A 26,684-nucleotide genomic window follows, 5' to 3' on the forward strand; every position below is an offset into this window, starting at 1 on the left:
AAGGCCATTGACATATTAACTAATAGATATTCATGTAAAAGGAATTTACTGTGTCCAGTGTTGCACAGGGGGGGAAAGGCAAGCTTAGGGAAAATGCACTGCTAAGATGGTCTTCAGTCTTGCCAGCATTCGACAGCAAGTTATTAAAGGTGCTTAAAAAAAAAAACGTAGTATTCTACAAAATGATAATCCACACAGCTGGAAATGTTACAGATGAGTTTTGAATTTCCTCAAAAGCTAAGTGAAATGCCATGATGTAAAACATGAAGGTGAATGAAAATCACAAGGAATTGCCACAAGCTACTGCTATGCTAGCTTCATATCACTCAACTCCTGTAATGCATTAGTTTTAAAAGAAATGGCTGATTTTAAGGATAATGTGATAATATCGTGCAGTTTATAGCCACAATTCGTTTTACAGTAAAGAGCTGTTTTTTGTGTATAACAGGATAATACCATAAAGCTGGCTGTTAATTTACAGCATTTTTTAACTAAGACACAAATAACAATATCATTGATATCATAAAGAATAATAAAGAGTAGTAGAGGAGCTAAAGAGATGTGAATATCTGTATATATGCAGATATGAATATTTATATGCAGGTCTGAGTAAACTGTATAACATAACTTCATGAGCACCATGTGAGCTATCATCTCAGCGAGTGGACACAGCAGCACTGTTCTGTCTGATCCACTCATTCACACACATCAGTGTTACTGCAGTGCTGAGAATGATCCATCACCTAAATAGTACCTGCTCTTCCACACCAAACTCACCCAGTCAGGCCTTTATGGAGCAGCTTTGTGCACTGGGGCTCAGTCATGCTGGAACAGGAAAGGTTCTTCCCCAAACTGTTCCCACAAAGTTGGAAGTGTACAATTGTCCAAAATGAAGCATTAAGATTTCCCTTCACTGGAACTAAGGGTTCTAGACCAACCCCTGAAAAACAGCCCCATAGCATCATCCCTCCTCCACCAAACTGTACAGCTGGCACAGTGCAGTCAGGCAGGTAACGTTCTCATGGCATTGTGCTTGGTGATGTATGGCCTGCGTGCAGCTGCTCGGCCATGGAAACCCTGCTATGAAGCTCCTGGTGCAGTTTTTGTGCTGTTGTTGATGCCAGAGGAGGTTTCAACTCTGCAGTTATTGATCAGCAGAGTGTTGGAGACTTTTATGCACTCTGCTCCTCAGCACTCAGAGACCCGCTCTGTAACTTTAAGTGGTCTGACACTTCATGGCTGAGTTGCTGAGGTTCCTAAACGCTTCCACTTTTCAATAATACATGCACAGTTGATTGTAGAACATCTAGGAAGGAATTTTGTGAACTAACTTGTTTCAATGGTGGCATCTTATTACAGAACCATGGTAAAATTCAGTGAGCTCTTTAGAGTAACCCACTGTGACTCACCAGTGTTTGTAATGGCAGGCTGCATGGCTAGGTGCTTGATTTTATACCCCTGTGGCGATGAGACTGAATGAAACTATTTACTTTACTACACTAACCCAGCGTCACTTAAACATTATGATCTCCTGAAGTTCAATAAATTTATTTATATTAAATTTATATACAACCCCAATTCCAAAAACTTTGGTGCTGTGTAAAATGTAAATAAATGTAAACAAAAACAGAATGCAATGATTTGCAAATGTCATAGACCCATATTTTATTCAGAATAGAACATAGAACACATATCAGATGTTGAAAGTGAGACATTTTACCATTTCTTGAAAACATTAACTCATTTAGAACTTGATGGCAGCAACACATCTCAAAAAAGTTGGGACAGGGGCAACAATAGGCTGGAAAAGTAAGTGGTACTAATAAAAAAACAGCTGGAGGAGCAATTTGCAACTAACTCACATGACTAAACATAAAAAGAGCATTTAGAGAGGCAGAATCTCCCAGAAGCAAAGATGGGCAGAGGTTCACCAACCTGTGAAAAACTGCGTCATTGCCTACATTAGAGCTTTGTTTTTAGCATAGCTAACGTTAAAAGCTGTTTTCCCAGTTTCGCCAGTCTATGCTGAGTTTATTCAGCAACTGTTCTCTGCAGTGTCTGTAAATGTAGCTTTTACTGCATGAGGACACTCGATCTCAGTTTCAGTTTACTAATACTAATTCAGTTACTAATTCAGCTCACTAATAACATAATTATGTTTGATTCTGAGAAGCGACACTAGCCAGATAGCCAGTTAGCAATGCTACATGGTAAGATAACTGACTAGCTTGTTTGAGAGACTCAACACTATCTGTCAGTTGATGAAATGACTTTAGTAAAAAATTTGTACCCATTTGTTTTATCCTAAAAGATTTCAGTATAGGAAAAGCTCATAGACAATGTATTTGTGGAGTTACCTGTTGCTCTGCACAAGCAGGAGGCACTTCTAGGAATTTGAGAAACAGCAAAGGCACAGCCTGATGATGTCACAAATCATTGATTGGACGATAGTGATGTTTATCCAGGATGAGGCGCCACTTATGAAAATCACAACGTGCAGAGAGTAATGTCCATGGTTAGTTTCATTTTGGAGCTGTAATTACGTTAATGACACATCCATCCTGCACGCTTTCTCTTTCTCTTTCTCTCTCCTATTTTTGGCTTGCGATCTTGATAGACAAACACTGTCAGTAGAATGAGTCATACTGATGGGCTCAGTGACTTTAACTGAGGGGGCAGTGGTGTAAAGCACAGACACTCTCCAACATCTTGTAGAAGCTTCCCAGAAGAGTGGAAGCTGTTGTAGCTGCAAAGGGGGACCAACTCCATATTAATGCCCATGGATTTAGAATGGGATTCATAAAAGCTCCTGTAGGTGTGACGTACAGGTGTCCCAATACTTTTGTCCATGTAGTGTATATATACACTGCATGTTGTTTTTTGTTTGCCAAGATTTAAAATCTCAGATATGGAAATATAAGTGTAATCATCTTGTTTTAAAAGTTATTTACTTGTTTATATCTTTGAATCCATGGCTTGATCTTAGATTGATCATAAATTTGTGCCTCAGTTAATCAGGAAATCTTAAAACTGAGTAATTTACTGGTAAACAAGCTTCGATCAAGCTACATTAGATACAGTACCAGTCTATACTGTTCTCTCTCTCTTTCACTAAAACAATCTATTCCAATATTCAGTGCCACAAAATTTAATTCCGTTCTTTGATTAAAGAATCACATCCAGTTTTTCTTCATTTTATTCTGTTATCAGGTTGAGTTTTGTTTCATTCAGAATTTTTCTCTCTATTCAAACAGTACAACTGTGATATCGTGACACACAAAAACTCTTGAGCCAAGATGCCAGTTTATTTCCTTTTAATTCTTTCTCTGTTCTCTTACAGATGCCAGCAGCTCACTCTTCACTCTAACTAGCACAACCCTGCACAACTAAGACTACTGGGGGGCACTGAAGGTACTACATCCCTCCCCCTTTAGGCTAGAACATAATACTATATACAACTGTAACTGAAGGTACATTCACTATCAAGCATTATTATGTCCTACTTATCCAAGACTTAATTGTTCTTGTAAGGTAAAGTTACATAACAAAGTCTTTTAACTTTAATGGGGCATGCCGTTCCCTCTCCGAATGACGCATACTCACATTAGGTGTGCTTGGAGGATCGGGCTTTGCAAGAACAATCTCTGGTTCAACCAATTGTTTGGTACAATTCTCACAGTTCTCAGTTGAGGTTGGCACAGACAATTCCACAGTCTCCTGTACTGCTGCAGGTACCCTCACAGGACTTTGCATCAGCTCTCAAACTCCACTAGAACTGCGACCTCTCAGCTGATCGACTTGTCTTTTCCAGGTGTGCCCGTTTCCCAGGACCACTGAATAAGACAACGGACCTGTGCAGTCCTCCACAACAGCTGGAATCCACTTTGGACCATATCCATAATTCCGAGCTAGAACTTCCTCTCCTCTTGTGAAACGTCTGTTTGTTCTATCCATCTTGGTTTTCTTTCTGTTTCAGTTGTTTTCTTCTCACCTTGGCCTGGATGTATGGTATAAGCAAATCAAAGGTGGACCTCAACCTTCGAGACATCATCAATTCTGCTGGTGACACCTCTGTCGTTGCATGTGGAGTTATCCGGTAGCTGAACAAAAATCTAGACAATTTGGCCTCAATGGTGTCTCCCTTTGCTTTCTTTAGACCCTCCTTCAAGGTCTGCACAGCTCTCTCAGCCAACCCATTGGTTGAAGGGTGGAAAGGGGCAGTCTTCACATGTCTGATACCATTCCGCTTCATGAACTTCTCAAACTCAGTACTTGTGAAACAAGTCCCATTGTCTGAGACTAGCACTTGTGGTAGGCCAAACACACTAAAACTCTGGCGTAACTTTTCAATGGTAATCTGAGAAGTTGACGATTTCATTGGGTAGGTGTCTAACCATTTTGAATGAGCATCCATGATGACTAGAAACATTCTTCCCATGAATGGCCCAGCATAATCTACATGGATCCTGGACCATGGAACTTCAGGACACTCCCATGGGTGCAATGGTGCGGTTGGTGGTGCTTTCTGGTGACACTGGCACTGGTCACATGACTGGATTGTCTTTTCTACGTCTTTGTCCATTCCAGGCCACTACATGTACGACCTAGCCAACACTTTAATGCGGGACATGCCTGAATGTGTCTGACAAAGAGATTTTAACATAATTTCTCTCCCTTGCTGTGGTATCACTACTCTTGCTCCCCACAGTACACAACCATTACGAGCACCTAATTCCCATCATCTTTGGAAGTAAGGCTTCAACTGTGGTTCTACTACAGTGGGCCATCCTCTCAGCACATATCCATGTACCTGAGACAACACTGAATCCTTGACTGTCCAGCTCTTTATCTGCCTGCAATCCACAGGAACTGAATCTACGCAATCCATCATCAGAACTTGCCCTGTTTCATTCTCTTCTCCAGGACTCTCTGGAAGGGGCAGTCTGCTCAAAGCATCTGCATTAGGATGAAAATCCCTGGTCTATATACAATACATATCTATATTCACAGGCACTCAGCAATACCGCCCACCTTTGAACTCTAGGGGAGCCCATCTGTGGTATGGCCTTCTTCTCCCCAAATAAGGCAACTAGCGGTTTGTGATCAGTGCAGATAGGGAATGTATGGCCATACAGACACTTGTGGAACTTCTTTATCCCAAAGATGATAGCTAATGCTTGCTTGTCCTGTTGTGAATATTTCTTTTCAGCTGGAGACAAAATACGGGACACACTCGCATGGCAAAAGTAACAGGTCTTGATCTGTAGAACTTAGGTTTAGCACTGGGTGACACATGTATGGTAGCTTTGGTGCCTACCAAAGTTCCCAGCTCTGCCTTTAACACCACCTCATGCCTCTTTAAAACTTGCTGTAGACTTGGGCCCAATCCCATTTCGTCTTTTTACCCCTACCCCTAATTTTTGAGTGTCACCCTAACCCCTTAGAACTGGGTTACAAGGGGTAGTGGTTAAAAACTTGCCCTACAAAATGGGACAACCCTCAAATAAAAAAAAACAAAAAAAACAAAAAAACATTGCTTCATTAACAACCTACTAGCGCTGCTCTGCAGGCGACCCAGCGCGTCTTCAGTGATAGCAGAGAAGGGAAAAGTTCAGCAACCTCGCTGCGGGGCAATTATTTATTATCACCCACTCCAATTATTTGGTGATACGAAGCTGAAGTCATCTATTCGCTAGCTTCTTGTTCGAATTTTCCCGTTCCACCTTAAATGGTGCAGCAGTTACATCCTGGCGCTCCTGGCATCAATACTGCCGGACTATTTAAGGTGGAATGGGAAAGTTAGCTAGCTACTGAGAAATTAGCATGCTATTAGCGATTTTTTTTTGTGCTTGTTATGAAGAAAATGACCATAATACATTGAAACGACATTAAACTAAGATAATACAATGGCTAGCATAATTTTTTAACGGAGAAAAGTCTCACATTTGTGGGTTTCTTTGGTTGCAGCCATCTTGCCGGTTATTCTTTTTTCTCATAACTCTCCGTTTGGAGTGTGCCTCTGAAAAACCTCTGTTTGGAGGGCCATGTAGCCCTAACACTTCGCCCTACCCCTCTATCTCAACTAAAATTGGGACACCCTTACCCTAGACGTGAACGCGCAAAACAGAGGGCTAAGGGCAAGGGGTGAAATGGGATTGGGCCTTGGTCTGTCTGACTTCTCCTGTATCTCCCTCACTTGTTTTACTCTCTCCCGAGGTAGACAAATCTCCTCCATCCAACTCCGGCCTAGCAAGTTTGGACCATCTCCTGCTACTATAATGAGAGGTAAGGTCTTCTTTTGATGTTGGCTGCTTACCGAGACCCATGCTTGACCCATAACCTGAATCTCTTGGCCTGTATACGTTTCCAACTTGACCTTGCTAGGGCTCAGTTTTGGAATTTCCATGTTTTCCCAAGTCTTCCTGAAACTTCATTCATCAAAGTGAGACTACACCCTGTGTCAATCTCAAATTGAATGTTTTTTCCATCCACTTCCAAGTCCACAGTATATGGGGCAACTTTCCTCAGATACTTTTCCTTCATACAGCTCAATTTGTGAGTTATGCACGCCAATGCTACTGTTTCCTCTGAGCTATCGCTGCTGCCCTCTATGACATTGTGGGATTTGTGAGAGTAGTGGCGAGAACTTTGCCCCCTTTCTGTTCTTCCTTGTTGTTTCTTTTTCACGTTGTTTTGTTTCTGTTTATTTTTGCAAGCCCTCACAATGTGACCAAATTTCCCACAACAGTGGCACTTCTCTTGCTTAAATCGGCTTTCGGAGGCTTTATGGTTAGTCCCTTTATATCTGTAACATTCCTCAACAGCATCCTTCTGGGCTTTCCTTGACACAGCTCCTGTAGTCAACCTTCGTGTTAGGCTGTTACATGTCATAGCTGTGTTCTTGAGTTGCAGATCCTGGGCATGTTTATTTGCCGCCTCCACAGACTGTGCAATTTTCAGAGCCTTCTCGAATGTCAGATCTGCTTCCGACAACAACCTTCTTTGTACTCTGTCATCATTTATTCCGCACACAATCCGATCTCGCAACCTCTGCTGTAGTGTGTCTCCATAATTGCAATCCTGCGCAAGATGGCGCAGCTCCGCTACATAGTCAGCCACTGACTCGCTTTGGTTTCTAACATGGGAATCAAACTTGTACCTCTGCACAATCTCACTAGGTTTGGGGTTAAAATGTTCCTTTAGCAAGGTGACTAGCTGTGCATATGTTTTCTCTTTGGGCTTTTCAGGACTGATGAGATTCCTCATGACAGTGTAGGTCTGTGCCCAAACAACATTAATAAGTATTGCTCTTCTTCTGTCTCCATTTTCTATTTCGTTTGCCTCAAAACATTGCTCCAGAATCTCACAATACTCTTCCCATGTTTGACTTTTGGAGTCAAACGCGGATAATGTCCCAATTGTAGCCATAATCTTTTCTGCTTAGTCTTCTCCCCCCACATGTCCAAACAGGAGGAATCCAACACCATCCATGGCCAAAAAATATCCACGTCGCCAAAAAAGTGTGATATCGTGACTCACAAAAACTCTTGAGCCAAGATGCCAGTTTATTTCCTTTTAATTCTTTCTCTGTTCTCTTACAGATTCCAGCAGCTCAACATGGCAGTACTGACTCTCACTCTTCACTCTAACTAGCACAACCCTGCACAACTAAGACTACTGCTCCTAGTGGGCACTGAAGGAACTACAACAACCTTTTTGTTTGTCAGTGGTCCAATGTCTCTCTCTCTCTCTCATTGCTGGTTGTGATGTGAGAAAAATCAGTTTCCTGCTGTAAGGTGTCTGCTCTTAGATTAGTGACTAACTTCATATTAAATACAGGTTTAGACCTGTTTCCACATCAGAGAGCTTGTTACTTTTTTCATCACCTTCATTTTCTCACTGTGCTAAAATTAAGAATGCACAAATTGAATTGTTTTTTTTACTAATATTCAGTGTATTTCACTCATTACTGTGCTGTATTATCTCAAGTCATTTGATCTAAAAATCAGTATTTTCTACTAAAGACCATTGAACTTTTATCAAAGCTACTTATTTCTAGACTGGAACTCATTTTAAGTGAGTGAAATGATTTTGCTGCATGAACAGATAATTTAAGTCATTTTCTCCTCAGATAGGTTGAATGGGCAGGGCTAAACAGCTCTATGCTGAATGGGTTGGGATAATCTGCTGTAGCTGAATGGGTGGAGCTAAACTGCTGTAGACTGAATAGGTGGAGCTAAACTGCTGTAGCTGAATGGGCAGGGAATAATCTGCTGTAGGCTGAATGGGTGGGGCTAAACTGCTGTAGCTGAATGGGTGAAGCTAAACTGCTGTAGGCTGAATGGGTGGAGCTAATTTTCTGTAGGCTGAATGGGCGGGGCTAAACTGCTGTGTCCTAAATAGTTGGATATTTGTAAATGTACTTTTTCTGACATCACAAAAACAGTGGATTCAAAACAGCAGAGTTGCTACAGTTTAGTTTCCATATTTGAATTGAATGAGTGAGTTTTGATAATGCAGCAGTGTTTAAATACAGTAGATCTCTGTGTAAAGAAAATGAGCCACACCTGAAATATAATGGTTGTTACTGCTGGTTTTGGGTCCAGATTTAAACGCTTTAGTGAATATTTGGTCTCATACTAAACTCAAACTAGCTCAGCAGTGTTTTTCAGCTGTTTGAAGCCGTCAGTGCTGAGTGGATCAATACTGACTCTTCTTTCTGTAAAAGACTGTCTGCACATTTACACACTAAACTACAACATTTAAGGAAATCAAAGTAAAAATTCTCTTTACATTAACTTACTGCATCTGAGTCTGATTACAAACGATGGTCTGTGTGTGGGAGGAGTGATCAAATTATCATTTTATACCATTTATTATATAAATAAATAAAGAACGGTCTGGATTTGGAAATAAAGATTTTGGCTTTGAATAAAAGTGATCAATAACAATATGAAAAAGAATTAAATCAGAAAGAATTAAAGAGCGGCCACTGTCAGCAGTCACTGATTTTACTCTTTAGAATGAATTTTAACAAAACAGATAAATAACAATGCAGTTAATTATGTAAAAAATAAATCTATTTCATAATTCTAAAACATAAAGAAAATATTTGTAATACATCTTCAGAATGTAGATTTTTTGACCAATCACTGAGGTTATTTTCTCCTAAAAGTAAAATAAATAAATAACTGAAATAACGTTCAGTGATAAAAAATGATCAATAAAAGGTATAACGACATAACGAAGACCCTTAAAAAGAAACAATTAGAGGACGGTCAGTGGTTTTGATCACTGATTGTACTTTTTCTCACAGCGTTTGATGCTTCAGTCTCAGTAAAAGCTGATAAATGCCATCATTAATGAAGATAAAGACTCTCCTACCTGACAAAGTGTAGCACTTTTATCTAGGATCTTGAATGGACCAATGTACTTGTGCAGAAGTTTTTTACACCCCTGAGAAATACAGAAATCTCTGGTTCGACAACCATACTGGGTCTCCTAAGGAGTAGGAAGGGTTGTCACCACGTCGCCGATCAGCTTGGCGTTTCTATCTCCGGAGTACCGCTTCGATTCGCTGATGGGTGTCCTCCCATACCTATTCAATGCGGGACATCCAGGACTCAACGGCAGGAACTTCGGAGGGAGTGGCTGTCCATGGCATAAGAGGGGCTGATAACCATACATACACTGGAACGGAGTGAGATTAGTAGTGGAACTAGTGAGAGAGTTCTGAGCCATCTCTGCCCGTGGTAAGTATCCGTGCCAGTCATGTTGATTGTTCTGACAATAAAGCCTCAAAAATTTGCCTAGTTCTGGTTTGCTCTCTCACATTGACCATTAGATTGGGGATGGTAGCCAGATGTCAAACTAACTGTGATTCCTAATCTTTCCATGAACGCTCTCCAAACTTGTGAGGTGAACTGAGCACCTCTATCAGACACGATATCCACTGGGATACCAAACAAACGAAATACCTGATTATACAGACATTCAGCAGTTTCTAGAGCATTAGGTAGATGAGAGGAAGGAATGAAGCGTACACCTTTGGAAAATCAGTCAACCACAGTCAAAACAACGGTGTAACCTTCTGATATATGAAACCAGGGGCGAGAAGGGATGGGTAATGGCGTTAGTTTGCCAACAGGTAACGTGCGAGGGGGGTTTTACATTGGGAGCAGGTCAGACACAATGCTACAAACCGATGGATATCAGCGACCATGCTCTCCAACCAATATTTTGATGACAGCAACTGGTGAGTGCGGGTTTCTCCCAGGTGGCCTGAGGAAAGGGAAGAATGGGCCCAGGTAATGAGACAGTCGCGAAATGCACTGGTTATGAATTTCTTGTCCCTGGGACATGAAGAGGGCGCCGTATTGTGATTATTATATTTGTCGATTTCTGAATCTATTTCCCAATGAATAGGCGCAAGTATTAGTTCGGGTTCTAGGACTGTTTCTGGTGCACCAGACTCTACACTCTCACTGTCAAAGACTCGAGATAACTCATCAGCTTTTGTATTACATGAACCGAGACAGTAAGTGATGGTACACTGAAATCTCGAGAAGAACAGAGACCAACGAGCTTGTCGTGAGTTTAGTCGTTTTACGGAACGCAGATATTCAAGGTTTTTATGGTCAGTCAAAACCAGAAATGGATGTTAAGCACCTTCCAGCAAGTGCCGCCATTCTTCAAAGGCTAATTTCATAGCCAGCAATTCACGGTCGCTGCTGGGGATGTGGATGGACAAATGAATCCTTGATCCAAGGCCTCCTGCATGGACTCCTCCATGGCGACCTCCTCTGCCTGAGTGAGGGGATAAACACGAGACTTGGGAGGTAATTGGTTGTCTAGCAGTTCAATGGAACAGTCATAATCTATATGAGGGGGTAATTTGCGTTAACTTTGTCAAAGACCTCAGCCAGATCAGCATATTCAGGGGAAATGTTAAACTGTGTATGCACAGCTGGACTCTCCACTGACGTGGAGTTAACACAAATAGCAGGGGCTAGTGAACAGTTTTCAAAACAATACCATGACAGGATCTCCTTACAGGACCAGGAGATTTTAGGATCGTGTATCTTCAGCCAGGAGAGACCTAAAATTACAGCATAGTCAGTGCTTTCATGTACAAATATAGCCGCAAGCGGCAATGAGCGGGTTCAAGCATGCAACAGCAGTATGGGCCCTTCTGCAGGTTTAGCCCATTAGGCCTAAAAGGCCTCAAGGTTTTGGTTTAGCCCATTAGGCCTGATAAGGCCTCAAGCTTCTCGTTTAGCCCATTAGGCCTGAAAGGCCTCAAGGTTTTGGTTTAGCCCATTAGTCCTAAAAAGGCCTCAAGCTGTCGGTCTTATTCATAGGTAGAGTGAATAGAACTGAAAAGAACTCAGTTCATCAAAAGGCCTTCAGTTGCCTTAAACAATGAGTAAAGGTCTTTAAAAACATTATAGGTTTACATTAATATGTACTGATGTACACTGGTTTGTAGAACATTCAAGAGGTTGTCGTCATAGATGTCAAAACTACATGACTAATGGCAGCATTTCTCACATAGTAGCACTTCCACAGTGGATTGGTTCTACATTTAAGCCATTGATTTCATGTAGGCCATAATGAGGCCCAATGCAGTCATAAGAGGCCCTATTGGTGTGAGGAGCTCAGTGAAAGTGGGTCAGAATTAGTGAAAAGGCCACAGTATGGTATCATTCTTGATCAGGGACCATATCCTAAGACGTTCACCAAGTTTTGTTCAGAGTGACCTTTTGACCTTTGTATAAAAAGTCTTTGTATAGTGAAATCTTTGAATTAATAAGCCAAATAAAAACAAGCAGTGCAATTTTTGACATAACATGTAATTAGAAGAGTCAAATGGCACCAATTGTTTATATGTTGACCTTGTAATAACATTGTAATAGCATTTCAATTGATTTTTAAGTGTTTTTGAGTGCTAAAGTGCTAAAGTGCTTTAAGACCAGGTTTGAAAAGATTGGATCAAAATCCAGGGACTAGTTTGAAAAGTAGGCTTTTTAAACAGTTACCGATTACAAAAAAACTATCTGGACCAAACTTGGCATACTCCATTATAGTCTCAATTTGTATAAATCCACAAAGGTTGGAGATGATCTGACCAATGACTGATGAGTTATAGCTGATCAGGCTAGCAATGCCATGGCCGCAGTAATTAATTGATTGATCCACATGATGCTGAGTAGAAAAGTCAAGATCATTTTGATAATTATTGATAATCAGTGTCTTCTGAATCTTATGGTGCTAATTTGATGAAAATTGTCAAAAAATCCACAGACTAGTTCACAAGAATAGATTTTTCACATTATGCAAATTAGCTCAAAAACTAAGGGGCTGGGGCAAAAATTGACTGGGGTGCACTTGTTCGGCAAGTCCCAAGGAATCAGCAGAATTTTGTCTCTATCTCACTCTGATCAAAAGTTACAGGCAAAAATATGAGTAAAGTTGAAAAAGATGAAAAGTTGAAACATAGGACTAAAGTAAAGTATGAGCTCAGTGAAAGTGGGTCAGAATTAGTGAAAAGGCCACAATATGGTATGATTCTTGATCAGGGACCATATCCAAAGATGTTTACCAAGTTTTGGTCAGATTGACCTTTTGACCTTTGTATAATAAGCCTTCGTATAATGTAGTCTTCGAATGAATGAGCCAAAATACCAGACAAACAGTACAATTTGTGACAGAACATGTAATTACAAAGTTGTTCATGTGAGTGACCTGAGTTGTATGGCACCATTTGTTTATCTATCGACCTTGTAATAACATTGTAATAGCATTTTAATTGATTGTTGTGTGTTTTTGAGTGCTAAAGCGCCCCCTAAAGGCCAATCTGGACCAAAATTGGCATACACCATTATAGTCCAAATATGTAAAGGTCCTTAAAGTTTGGACAGGGTCTAACCAAGGACTGTTGAGTTATAGCTAATCAAGCTAACAATGCCATGGTCGCAGTAATGAATTGATTGATCCACACGACCCTGAGTAGAAAAGTCAAAATGTTTTTGATAATTATTTACCTACACATGCCAAAGAATTTTTTAAGACCAGGTTTGAAAAGATTGGATCAAAATCCAGGGACTAGTTTGAAAAGTAGGCTTTTTAAACAGTTACCGATTACAAAAAAACTATGCAGTTTTGTAATAAATATGCATTTGCAAAATTGTTTGTAATAACGTACTACATATGATACACAAGGAACTTCAAGCAAACTTGTAATAAAATAGTAATAATATGTAATAATATGTTAATTTTTATGAATAGCGCCCCCCCCCAGTGGTCAAATTTTTTCAAACTTTACTGATTGTTAGAAAGTGGCTATATGTAGAGATCATTCAAGTTTCATGATGATTGGTCAATGTTAAGCCTGTCAAAAGCCTGCTAAATGCTGATTGGTGGATGGCGACCATGTATTTCAATTAATCAAATTGCCCTTATGGATTCACTTATAGTCTGGCCAACAGATGGTATCTGCAAAGTTTCAGCCTGATTGGATGTACAGATGCTGAGAAACAGCTATGTAACATTAACTCCGCCCCCTAATTACATATGCGCACAAAAATCGAATGGCTAGCTCAGAATCTTCTCCCAAATGGATGATGTCACGAGGATTGGGATTTAGGCAGGGGAGGAGGACCCGGAAGCGTGACACAAAGCTCCTCCAGCTGCTCCCCCAGCTCAGCTCAGCTCAGAACATTTCCTTTTATGGTCACTAATCTCTTTAGTGGAAGTTCAGAAAACCTTCAGAAAAATCAGATAATCAACTTCAGGTGACAGAGAGAGAGAGAGAGAAAGAGAGGGGGGGGAGGTGTGATCCTCTGGGAGAGAGAGAGCGATGACGAGAAGGCTAAATGTAGGTATTGTGATATGAACTGAGTCTGTTCTACAGTTTCTCATTAGGTTGAATGAGTAACCGACTCTAAATGTAGGTATTGTGATATAAACTGAGTCTGTTCTACAGTTTCTCATTAGGTTGAATGAATAACTGACTCTGAATGTAGGTATTGTGATATAAACTGAGTCTGTTCTACAGTTTCTCATTAGGCTGAATGTGATTTTTAAAGCTTCTGTAAAGTTTGGCCAAGGTATCAACAGTACCTACGAAAGAACACATTTGTGGACAGCTAACAAGCTAACTAGCATCAACAATTAGCATGGTGCTAACCGTTTTCCTCAAACTGTGTGTGTTCAGTATCTCTAGTAGTCTTGATTATGTGGTTTCTGACACTGTATGATACGCTGTTGTCTATAAACATGGGCTGAAGTACATCAGCAAAAACAGTAGCAATAACAATCTTGGCAGAAAAGTGTTGTATGTATGGACAGATGGATGGACAGACAGATAGACGGGTGGATGTATTAGTGCCCTTCAAAATAAAAGTTCTCGTCTAAACAAACTTAAAACACCCAAGCAAACATTTCTCTTTTTAAACTGAACTACATACAGCAGCGTGACAGTGCAAAGCAAAGTTAAAGTAATTACATATTAATTCATAGTAATTAAAAATTAATATCAAATTCTTTAAAATGATCTTTCTCTGTTGCATGGACTGTAAAGCACTGCATTTAATGTATGAAAGGCACTATATAAATAAAGATTTATTAGCAGTGTTATTATTATTATTATTATTATTATTATTAAATAAGAAGAAAAAGAGTCAGTTCTTTGGACAAATCATTATGGTGTTTATACAATTAATAAATTAACAGGTTTATGGAAAAGTGTTGTTTTCTCCTTTTTTCACCTGGCCTGTAAAATATACAAAGGGCCAGTGAAATTCAGATCTACTGGGAGAAACATATTACACTGGACACTGGTTCTATAAAGAACTATGAACACCCAGGGAACCATTTGCATCCTTGAATGGTTCTCAGCATGGTGAAACAGTTCTTCAGATTGATGGAGAATGTGTTGTATGTGGTTCTATGTAGCACCAAAATGTTCTGCTATTGATGTCAAGCTTGCAACATTAGAAGAACCATTTTTGGTGCTATATAGACCCATTTTCCAAAAGTTCTATATAGAACCATATAGAACCACTGTCTTTAGTAAAGAACCCTTAAAGAACTGTCTATTTTAAAAGTGTAGACATCCGTTTGGGTTTTGCAGCTTCGCACGTTTTGTCTAAATCCAAATGGAGCTCACATCCTGTTTCAAAAACAGAAAAACGTGCAATTTGGCTCAGCGCCAGGCTGCTTATCTGACCCTTTAATTGTGTTCCTGATCTGTCAGTGCTGCACTGCAGAATCCTAAGTGTGAGTTTTACTCTCTTAGAGTTAAAATTAACACTAACCCAGCGTTTACATAGTAGTTAAAATTACACTTTGAATAGTGTGAATATTTAGTGTTAAATTTCTGTCACAGTGTTGTTTTATTATACGTGAAAGAGGGTTTTTAACACTGAACTGTGTTCTGCTTTCACTAGGAGTCTCATTTCCAACATTCAGAGTGTTGTTTCATAACATGTGAATGTATTTCTGAAGTGTTTATCTCCATATTAATGTACGCACTGCATTTCCACCATGAGTTTTTTTCACTTTTCAATGTGAAAATGCTTCTAGACTTTCCTGCAGGGCTACAGAAAGTCAGTATGAACACTTATCACGCTGAAAATCTCCTCATTGTGGTTACATAAGGTTAAATGTGTTGACCCACGAGACTTCGCTCCCTACTGTTAAACATGAAAGTATGGAGAGGCTTAATTCTGTTTTCCTGCTCTGGAGCTCTTTACCATCTACTTTCAGAATCAGAATTACTTTATTTATAAAACAAGGCATCAGTCTTGGTGAGTCACACATGTATGACATTAACACACTGAATAGACCAGATAAACACAGACTGATAACAACACTAAAGAATTTCACTGTAAAAAAGCGGTAAAGAACCGGCAGCAGGGTTGCCAGGAACTTGCCGTTAAATTAACGGTATGCTACTGTTGTAAAAATGTACAGTTTAATAGCGTTTTTTACAAAAACAGTGTATAACCGTAATTTAGTACATTTATAGTATAATACTGATAGAGGTTAACAGTTCATTACCGTTTTTGATGGGGGTGCATTAACTTTCCTGACAGGTATAGCTACAGATTTTTTCTGTATGGATAAAAAACATTGTGCTTTTACTGCTTGTTAATCTGTCCGGAAACGTAACATGCATGAAATGGTTCATTATGTCAAAGAACAGTTTGGCTATTTAAAAAAATGAGACAAAAGTAGAATATATAATAAATATTAAAATCCTATATACAGGCATATATACAAATAGAAATATATATATATATAAATCTGGAATAAGATCTATAACCTGAGATGAAAAAGGCAGTGCAGTAATGACTGTACAAGGCGCAGGTGACAGCATATAATGACAATACTGAAGTATTTACCAAGTAGAATAAACAGATTAAGCAAGTAGCAAATGTCCTTATTGGAGTCTTTATAATAAAATAAAATATCAAATATATCTATTCTTAATATAAAGTTCATTTTTTGTCCAGTGTCCTTCACTACATCATACCAAAAATTCTTACAATGAACACAGTTGAATATAACTTTACAGTTGAATATAACTTTACACAGTATAATATAACTCTAGCATAAGCTAGAGGACAAAACGAACTTAACATATAATCAGCTGTTTTGTAGGTGTTCACCCCTACTTTCAAAATAGAGTTACATTATTCATGATAAAAAGTAACATGAGGCTAAAGGCTGCAGTAAACTACACAGAAGTGTTGGGTTTGATGTGGTCTGGTTCGGTCTGGTCTGGTTTGGTCAGCGGGAGGGCAGATGACAGATGCAACAGCTGAAGCAGCCCACAACCTTTTTGCTTTAGTCTGGCCTTAGTGTAGCTGGAGCGCCCCCTGCTGCAAACAATCAGTAGACTCCAAGCTCTGGACCTGGTAGAAGGAGAGATGGAACGAGAGAGAGAGACGTGAGAGCAAGACAACAAAATAACACCCTAAGGGTCATAAATAATGGATAAAACATTCACAAAGTTTATTAATAAATTCACTCGTGTAAAACTCGAGTGTGTGTGTGTGTGTATATATATATATAAACAAACAATAGTCTACAAAATAAGATAAAACAATGTATGAATGTATCTGTATGTGTAAATTCAAACCTGTCAGCGCTATTAAATTGCTGAATGAAAAGCAGGAGTAGGATTAATTAAATGTAAGATGGCATAAAAACCTATTTAGCTTATGTTTACACCAGATGGTAATGTTGTAGTCAAGATCAGTAGAGATGAGTCTGAGTCGAGACTGAGACCAAAATATAAAGAAGAAAAATTTCCACAGATCGCCCCCTGCTGAAAATGTGTGTGTGAGCATCTGCTGTTGAATTCCAATCTACCTGTCCGTCCGTCCATCTGTCTGTCCTTTCATCCATCCAGTGAGAGTCTTAATCCTAATTTTCTATTATATGTAAAGTGGAGATTCTTCTTAAACAATCTGCTTAAAGTAATGTATCAACAATACATCTTCAAGGTATTTACCTCAATGCATTCAGATGCTTCATTACTGCTACTTCACTGATATGTCGTTGATGTGTTACTGATATTCTGTTAAGAGTTTATTAATCATCTACAAAGGACCACTCAGAATAGTGTAACCGCAGTTCATTATGAGCTTTGATGTGGAGGAGTCACTCACTCTTATTGATATTATTCATCTGTAGATACACACTGCTCGTACAATTCAGTACCCTGCTGTGTCTCCGCTCGGTGTGAGGCGCATAGATACGGAGAAAAGAAAAGGCCACTTAGTTTCTTCATCTGTGTTTACAGTCTGCAGTGGCACAAATCCAGTGTGAATCAATCACAGCTCAATCAAAACATGTCCTCGGATTCTTATTTGAAGCTGCTGATGAAGGTTTCTCAAGAAAGAGACAACGGAGTGCACAGGGTACATGTTTCTAATAAAGTGTCCAATGAATGGAAGTGAAAGGTAGGCGTTTCTAATAAAGTCACCAGTGAGTGGAAGCACAAGGTAGGTGTTTCTTATAAAGTGGCCAGTGAGTGGACGTACAAGGTGGATGTTTCCACTAAAGTGGACACTGGGCCCAAAGTTCTGAACCTTTTGTGTTAATTTCAGACAAAGATCTGACTCAGTTTCTCTTCACGTTCTGTTAAAAAAAAAAAACGCACAAGCTTAAATGTGCAGTTTTTGGACTGCACACATGAAGAACCACAAAATATGCTACATACATACAAGTGTATGGAAAAGTTAGTGCACCCCTGGTCAAATTCCATGTTGTTGTTGATTTGTTAATTTATTAATGCTTAGAAAATCAACAACATGTCAAACTTTTGCACGTGATTTTACGTCTGGCCCGGTCGGGTTTTGCTGTTTGGTGTTCATTAACTTAAAAAGTGAGTAGCTGGACTTCCTTAAAATTAAGGTTAACAGAAGTTCTAATATTAATTTAGTAGAACAAGAACATCTGTCTTATGTGCTTTTGACTTATTTTAAATGTAACAAGCTCAGCATTTTAATGCAGCTGGTTGTGAAGTTTAAGCTGAAACACCATGTCTTTGCCGGTGCAGTGTGTCTGCAGCGTGTAGCTGATCTTACCCAGGATGGTGACGATGCAGAGGAGGATGGCGATGAGGGCACTGATGCTGACCCCGGTGTGGGCGTAGCCTATAGAATTTGGTTTTTGGGCTCCACATGGCCCCATTCGGATGTTTAACGGGTTGATGCTCTTCTGAACCGGCGAACCTCCGTCTGAGATTTCAATCTCCAGAATGTTTTCTTCCACGGTGTCCTCAAGGTTTTGAGTCAACACGATGGTGGCAGTGTTGTCTGCAGACATGTCAGAGAAACACAGTCAGCTGTGTTTATTTATTTATTTATTTATTTGGGTAAATATGCCACTTTTTAGGCAACTGTCTGATGCCCCACCCCTGCTGCCTGACATTAAACACCTCAAATCAATGACAACATTTAAATGTGGACAACAGCGAATAAAGAACAGCAAATAAAAAACAGAGATTCATTCCCAAAGAGAACATACAGACGTTACAGTTTGGAATCAGTGTTTTCAACAATATTAAACCAGTTCTGTTTGTAGTTCTACAGTTACAGACTGTAGTCCATCTGTTTCTCTGCATACTTTGTTAGCCCCCTTTTATCTGTTCTTCAGTGGTCAGGACCCCCATGGCCCCCCCAGAGCAGGTACTATTTGGGTGGTGGGTCATTCTCAGCACTGCAGTAACACTGATGTGGTGGTGGTGTGTTAGTGTGTGTTGTGCTGGTCTGAGTGGATCAGACACAGCAGTGCTGCTGGAGTTTTTAAACACTGTCCACTCACTGTCCACTCTATTAGACACTCCTACCTTGTCAGTCCACCTTGTAGATGTAAAGTCAGAGACGATAGCTCATCTGCTGCTGCAGTTTGTGTTGGTCATCCTCTAGTCCTTCATCAGTGGTCATAGGATGCTGCCCACAGGACGCTGTTGTCTGGATGTTTTTGGTTGGTGGACTATTCTCAGTCCAGCAGTGACACTGAGGTGTTTAAAAACTCCAGCAGCACTGCTGTGTCTGATCCGCTTGCATCTCTGTGACTTTGCCCCCTTTGGACTCTGTTTGCCTGGTTATGTTTGTGTGGTTGTACTTTCCGTCTTTTTTGGGTTTGACCTTTGCCTGTTGTTTGACTATGATTTTGGATCACAATTCAACTAGTAAAGTCTTTTTCTCTTTTTTCATCTGCGACTGTCTGAATCATTCTGGCACGTTACAGCTCCTGAATACGCCAGAAATAAGCCGTCATCAGGTCACTTTGGAACAGGGATGTTAAACTCAACCACTAAAAGGCCCATATTAAAAAAAATCAACAAATCTGTGGGCCAGAGAAAAAAAAATGTTTTTTTTAATTTTTAATTAATGCTATAATCCTAACTGGCCATTGTTTATTCAAAGTACGTAAAAACGTCAGCAGTTAAGTATAGGTACTTGTAGTCGACCTTGAAATACTACATAAATACTTGAAATATTCAAAGTTTAAATGTCCTCAGGAGCTCAGTCTTTTAAACCTGCCTATCTGCTTGAACTAAACACCTGGCATCTTTTCTTTGTTGCAAGTTCATTAATATTTGTGCTAAATTTCTGAGCTGCTGAGCTGACGTTGGGTGTTTATGTTGGTTGAACTGCAGTTGAAGTGCGGCTAGTGTGTTTGATGACATGACGGGTGTGGAATTGCATAGAATTGAGGTGTTACTGTCCCATAGACTGTTGTTGGGGTAGGAGAGTCAGAGTGCACATTACGTTGCAGTGCATGCTGGGGACTGAAGTGCAGCACTTTGTGAACCAACAGTGTTCCAGTATATCAGACTTAGCATGTTTGTAGCTTTGTGGCTAATGTACCAATGCACACCAATAAGCATCATGCTAACTGCTGAAAAAAAGTCTAACTCTTAGAAAACCTACAGTTATTGTTTTGCTATGCATTTGATTAAGTATTAATAAAACATACTTAGCAATTGGGTCTGGTAAGTGATTCATTTCACATCTGGTCAAAATAACTAGTATTTCTCATTATTGATATTGAGAATATTACGTGATTTTCAAGCTATTTCTTGATATTGTTGGCTGTTGTAGGTAAATGTATGTGTTGTAATGATCTTATTCTCTCACTTATTCTATGCTGATCTCTATGTAATTTGAAAGCGCCATCTGTCCTTGGCGCTATGTCTCATTTGTTTAGCTTATACATATTTAAAGAGGTCTGTCAGTGTTTTAGGAATTTAACTGAAAATGTTCCTCACTTAGGTTGTCATGGAGGGAGAATATGGAGCTCCTATTTGCCAGAATGAACCGGAACGGTCCAGGGTTTTCGTCCCTGTCGGTGGCCCCGATTGTTCCAATGATCTGCGAAGTAAAGAAACAAATTTGATTTAAAATTGTTTATAAAATTATAGCTCAGCATAAATTTGCCATTACCACAAATGTAGTCGATCAGCGAAGTTTTACAACATACTGTTCACTCACCAGTCCATACAGACCACATATGGAAACTAAGTTATCTGTTTTTCAATTCATTGTTTTTGTGATGTCACATAAGTGAACTCATTTACATTTATAAAGAGAGGATGGACAATAGTCATGAAAAATGTAATAATTTAGAACAAATGACACAAATTTTATGAAGAGACGTCAGAAGTAAAAAGTAAAATGCAACAAAAACATAGATTATCATATATCAGTCGTACAGGACGATTTTATAGATAACAGAAGCAGAAACTTCAGACACTAAACGTGTTTATTAAGTGACCACATTGGTGGTAAAAGGAAGAATCATGTAAAGTTTTGGATAAATAATGAAATTTTCATGAATTCCTCACCGTTCCTTTTTTAGCGTTATCAGAGATGAACATGTTGCTCGCGACCAGTTTGGGCTGATTGTCGTTGATGTCCAGAACCTTTATCTTGACAATCGTGGACTCTTTTAGTCCTGTAGATACAAAGAAGATGATTTTTACAGCAGATAGAGATACAGATGTTTGTGATTCTACAGTTTATAATATGGAAACACCAAAATAGTGTATCAGCCCTTTAATCAGCTGTGTCTTATAGATTTGTACGAATAACTGACTCTCAATGTAGGTATTGTGATATAAACTGAGTCTGTTCTACAGTTTCTCATTAGGTTGAATGAATAACTGACTCTAAATGTAGGTATTGTGATATAAACTGAGTCTGTTCTACAGTTTCTCATTAGGTTGAATGAATAACTGACTCTAAATGTAGGTATTGTGATATAAACTGAGTATGTTCTACAGTTTCTCATTAGGTTGAATGAATAACTGACTCTAAATGTAGGTATTGTGATATAAACTGAGTCTGTTCTACAGTTTCTCATTAGGCTGAATGAATAACTGACTCTAAATGTAGGTATTGTGATATAAACTGAGTCTGTTCTACAGTTTCTCTTTAGGTTGAATGAATAACCGACTCTAAATGTAGCTACTGTGACAAAAAGAAAAACAGGGCAATATGGCCCCTCTACCTGGGATAAGAAGGATCGATGTTGCATAGTGTCTGTCAAATAATTTCTAGTCTTTGCATTTAAAAACTGTCATAAATCAAATAGCAACACTAAAAATATAGTATTTATTATAGTTTTTTAGAAAATGTTATAAAATGTTTTTAAATATATTTTAAAATGAAGTTGACGTCTCAGTTCACTGTACAGTTCATGTGTAAAATCTAAAGTTTTTACATTGAGTGAGTAACATCATAAATTTACAAAAAAGCAAACATACTGCTCTCTTAGCACCTCCCCCTTTTCCCATATATTCTGTGTATTTTTCTTATGTTAGTATGAACGCATTGGTCACTGTTATTCAAAGACAACTGACCTCAAAAAGTTACAGAATAAAGAATAAATCTGAATTTCCAGAATGAATTAGACCATAATCCCTCAGTAAATGTGTCGAGATTAGATGAGGCTCCATTATTTATCAGGAGGGTAAATAAGTGTTGGGAGAACATCTCACCTACACCGCTTGGAGATATTTCCTGTGCTGTGACATCACACAGGTGTGTGGCCTCTGTTTCTCGGTCCAGTTCTTCCTTCAGGGCGAGCTGACCTGTATTCTCGTCTATTTCCAGTGGACAGTTGTGCCCCCTGATGGAGTACCTGATAAAAGACCATCTCCATGTTAAATATGATAACAACTCATTCAGCATCAAACACCCAGTTTTCCAAATATAGTTTATCAGTCAAAACGTGTTCAGTGTCTGAAGTTTCTTCTTTAGTTTTAACACTGGAGCTATGAGGCTAATGTAGCTAACAAGTAATAAAAACATGTAGCCACCTATTAGCATGGTGCTAACTCATCACCATGTCTAAATCATCTCTCGCTTCAAAGCGTGTGATGTTCAGTAATGTTGATTATGTAGTTTCTGACACTGTATGACTCACTGTTATCTATAAACTCGGTCTAAGGTTTGGACAGAATACTGATTTTAAGCTGCTCCTTCTGTTTTTAGCTGTATGATGTCATTTCGGGTTGTATAGACTAATAAGTCAACTAACAAGTCCACTTGTTGGTGCTGTGGGAAAGGCAATCGAATAGTCGAGGAGGTCTTAGTAATGAAATACAGCGACAGAAAACAAACAAACAAACAGCAGCAGTGAACAGGCAGGAGGCGACTCCACTCAGCTTTTCTGATAAACCCAGAACCCAAAGCACTTAACTAGTGTGGAAATGCTACACAAGCTGAAGCCAATTCCACTTGGAACTGTTGTAAAAGTCGCTCATGTGATTTTAAGTCATAATTTCTTATTAAAGGGTTGAATTACATTCAATAGTTCAAAACATTTACGTCACTTTCCTTAATAATTTAATTATTATGCAGTTAAAATATGGGTGTATCTAAGCCTAAACCTGTATGTGCTATAAACATCTGGCCTGTGGTTTTATGAACTTAGGATAATTAAGGTTACTAGTTAGTATTGTTGGTATTTTTGTTGTGGCTAATTATGCAGACTGTATGATATACAGTATAAAATTAGTGGTAACACTTTACTGTAGGGTGTTCATCAGACTACATAATGTCATGATGACTGAAATGAACCTACATAAACGTTCATAAAGGCTTATTCCAGTGAACGGCAGCTGCCATAAAGGCTGATTTTGTCAACTCTGAGGTCAAGCTGATATAACACCTGTGTCAGCTGACTTTTTTTCTGACATTGGGTCATCATCACACTTTTTTGGGTGAAATGATATAGCGCATTATAACAACTGACACTGTAGCTCAGTTTATATCACACTGACACAGTGCTGATTTTGTGACACAGCTTAAATTTTATAGGTGGTCAAATTCACTCTCTCCTCATTTTTAGTGTTTATAATTTTACTTTTGGGGTCTAGAATAGATAATAGATCACTTCAAATGTTCCAAAAAAAAAAAAAATCCTCCTACTGTTCATCTCTATTCACCCTCTGTCTGAAACACTGTTAGAGCTCTTGTGTCTTTAAGCTCCGCCTCCTGATCAGCACAATGTGCTCTGATTGGTCAGCTTGCCCACTCTATTCTGACTGATCAACCACCAGAGCGGCATCCTGCTACAAGCTCCGCCCCCACACCGCTGCGTCTGTTCTTATAACGGCGTCAGTTGTGCTGTATCAGTTTGATCCAGAGTCGATCCTGAAAGTCCAGTAAAACAAGCTGGTGGAGCCAATCCACCTTCGCGAGCTGGACTGGAGCAGGACGTTTCAGAGCGGGAAGCTTTTACTCTGTAGGTCTCTGTGTGAGGGCGAGCCGAGCTCGCCGGTAGGCGGGCAGTAAGGACTGTGATTGCGAGATTGAATCATCCTGTAACAAAGGAAAAGGGCTGGAATTCAAAACAAGGCATTTCAGGCAGCTGAGAAAAGTGGGAGAGAGTTTCTCCCTCTGGAGGGAACACTGAGCTTTGGGACATTTACGTGCACAAAAACACTCTTACAAAGGCAAGAGAAAAACCAGAATAGGTCCACTTTAAGGGCTTCAGTTCAACCAGCCTGTTGTGGTAAACTACATCATATTATCAGCATTATGTCACTGTGATGTTCACTGAGATACAAAGTCTGATTTCACCTCAGAAAGTGTCATAGCACAATCTGATGTCAGAAAGCAACCGAGGTTATGTCAGCTTGACATAAAAATGGAAAATGTAACCTATGACAGTTAACGCCTGTTGGAATTAGTGTTTATAAGTGTTTATTTAGGTCTGTGTCAGTGGTCATGAAGAGCTTATGAGCAGGTGTCATGCAGCCTTATGAACACTGACCTACAGTAAAGCAAGTTAATGAAGACAAATTCAGACATAAAACATCTGGTTGTTTGGGATACGGGGTTCTGTTCAAACTGTCACTTCACATTTTACGATGAACAATGAAAACTACAGTAGTTGTTCTACTGATTGTGGATTGCAGCAGTAAACAGTGTATATAGAATATAGTTTACTTCATCCTGTAGTTGGTCCTGTCTGGGTCTCTGGCTGAGACGGAGCCGATGACTTTATTTCTAATCGGGCCCTCTTGGACGTCAAAGGTGTACTCCGTCTCGCTGAAAACCGGTGGTTCATCAACATCAAGCACAGTGATGTACACTTGGGCAGTGGTCAGCATGGATCCCTGATTATCTGGAGGCTGAGCCACGCCGTCTTCTCTGACCTCCACTTTAAAGCTGTAAGTTGAACTGGTCTCATAGTCCAGGCTCTGGAGGAAATTATGACATACATGTTAAAATATTGGACTTTCTTGGATTTACACCATGTGGTAAAGGTGATGTGTTAATATTTCATACAAGTACACAAATAAATCATTTCTTAGTTGGTGTCAGTTATCAGCTGTAATTTAATGTTGTGATTAAATACAAATTTTTAATAGCAAAGAATTGTTTTTGTGGTGACCCAGAAGTTCAGGCAAAATTATCTTGAAACTAGTTGATATATCTAATATTTCTCATTCTGAGATTAAGTAAAATTATCTCACTTTACTGGCAGATAATTTTGTTTATTTTAAGATAAGTTCATAGTCATTTAAGTCACAGTGGGACTTAATATAGTTGTTACAGGAGGGGAGCTGGAGAACCCAAGAGCAGAGCAGTAAAATTGTGTTAACTTTTGTTGTATAAAAAAATTGTTTTGTTTATAAGGCTGCAAGTATAGGCAAAAGACGTATGGAGGCTGAAAGGAATGGAGCTTTTGTGGTACACTGAGGCGTCAGCCTGTGCCAAATTCAAAACCCCAATCTGTATAATAGCAGACCAGCATTTTACCACTGCACCACTAGGGAAGTAGGAAAACAGGTGGAGAAATCTCTTCAAGAAATGGTGAAAAAATAATGGCAGGAATGGACAAATAAAGGAGACGTCGGCATGTTCAAACAAGAGGCTATAAAAACAAAGACAGCGAATACAAATCTACCCTCCCTCACGAGGAGAAACACTTTAGTTTTGTGCTTATAAGAACAGAGAACTGTGATTTACCTACAGATCAGAGCTCAGCTCAGCTTTCCTTTCTGCGTTACTTTCAGGTCTCTTTTGCTTCCAACTCATTTTTTTTTATCCTCAACAGGATTTTTTTTTTCATTTTTTATTTTCTTTTCTCAAATACAAACCTCTGTCTAAGGTACCCTCTACAGTGGTGCAACAGTGAACTGTTGCTGGTGTGGGCCTTTAAGCTGAGCCCAGGGATTCTGTGACTTGGAGTCAGATCTACCAGCTCTTCTACTGTGTTGCCCAGTCCCCTTACTGGCGACCCCTCAGGGGTAGCACCGATGTCGCCATACTTGTAGCACGGTTGCGTCAGAACTCCTGGATCACTTCTGGGTCCAAGATCGGGCGCGCTGGAACCCATGACCATTTTTGGGCCCGTATCCTTCCCAGGCCACCAGGTACTGTGTGCCCCCCTGACCCAGCGTGAGTCCAATAATGGCAAACCTTGTACGCCAGGGCACTGTCCACTAGACGCGGGGCAGAAGGGCCCAGCACCTGCTGCCAGGGCACTGCACACAAACGGCCAGAGGCATACTGGTCAGCAGCTGGGACCCCCACCTCCCTTTGTTGTTCAGCAAATAAGGGTGGAGGATACCCAAACTAGCATTCAAAGATCAACATACTCAAGGAAGAATGCCAGAGAGTGTTGTGGGTGTGCTCTGCCCACGA

The 26,684-nt window shown here is 39.6% G+C and overlaps 1 protein-coding gene across 1 annotated transcript in view; it reads right to left on the reverse strand.

Moving 5' to 3' along the window:
* LOC118817645 (cadherin-11-like) overlaps positions 1-26,684 on the reverse strand; it is a 94,541-nt gene that overhangs the window by 57,931 nt on the left and 9,926 nt on the right. Inside the window, exons 7-8 of the mRNA XM_036584483.1 lie at positions 24,981-25,234; positions 22,523-22,665 (exon numbers count right to left, since the gene is read on the reverse strand). Of these exons, the coding sequence (XP_036440376.1) occupies positions 22,523-22,665; positions 24,981-25,234 (397 nt within the window). The remainder of the gene's footprint in view (positions 1-22,522; positions 22,666-24,980; positions 25,235-26,684) is intronic.

The sequence above is a fragment of the Colossoma macropomum genome, unplaced genomic scaffold (assembly GCF_904425465.1).
Source record: "Colossoma macropomum unplaced genomic scaffold, Colossoma_macropomum, whole genome shotgun sequence".
Lineage (NCBI taxonomy): Eukaryota > Metazoa > Chordata > Actinopteri > Characiformes > Serrasalmidae > Colossoma > Colossoma macropomum.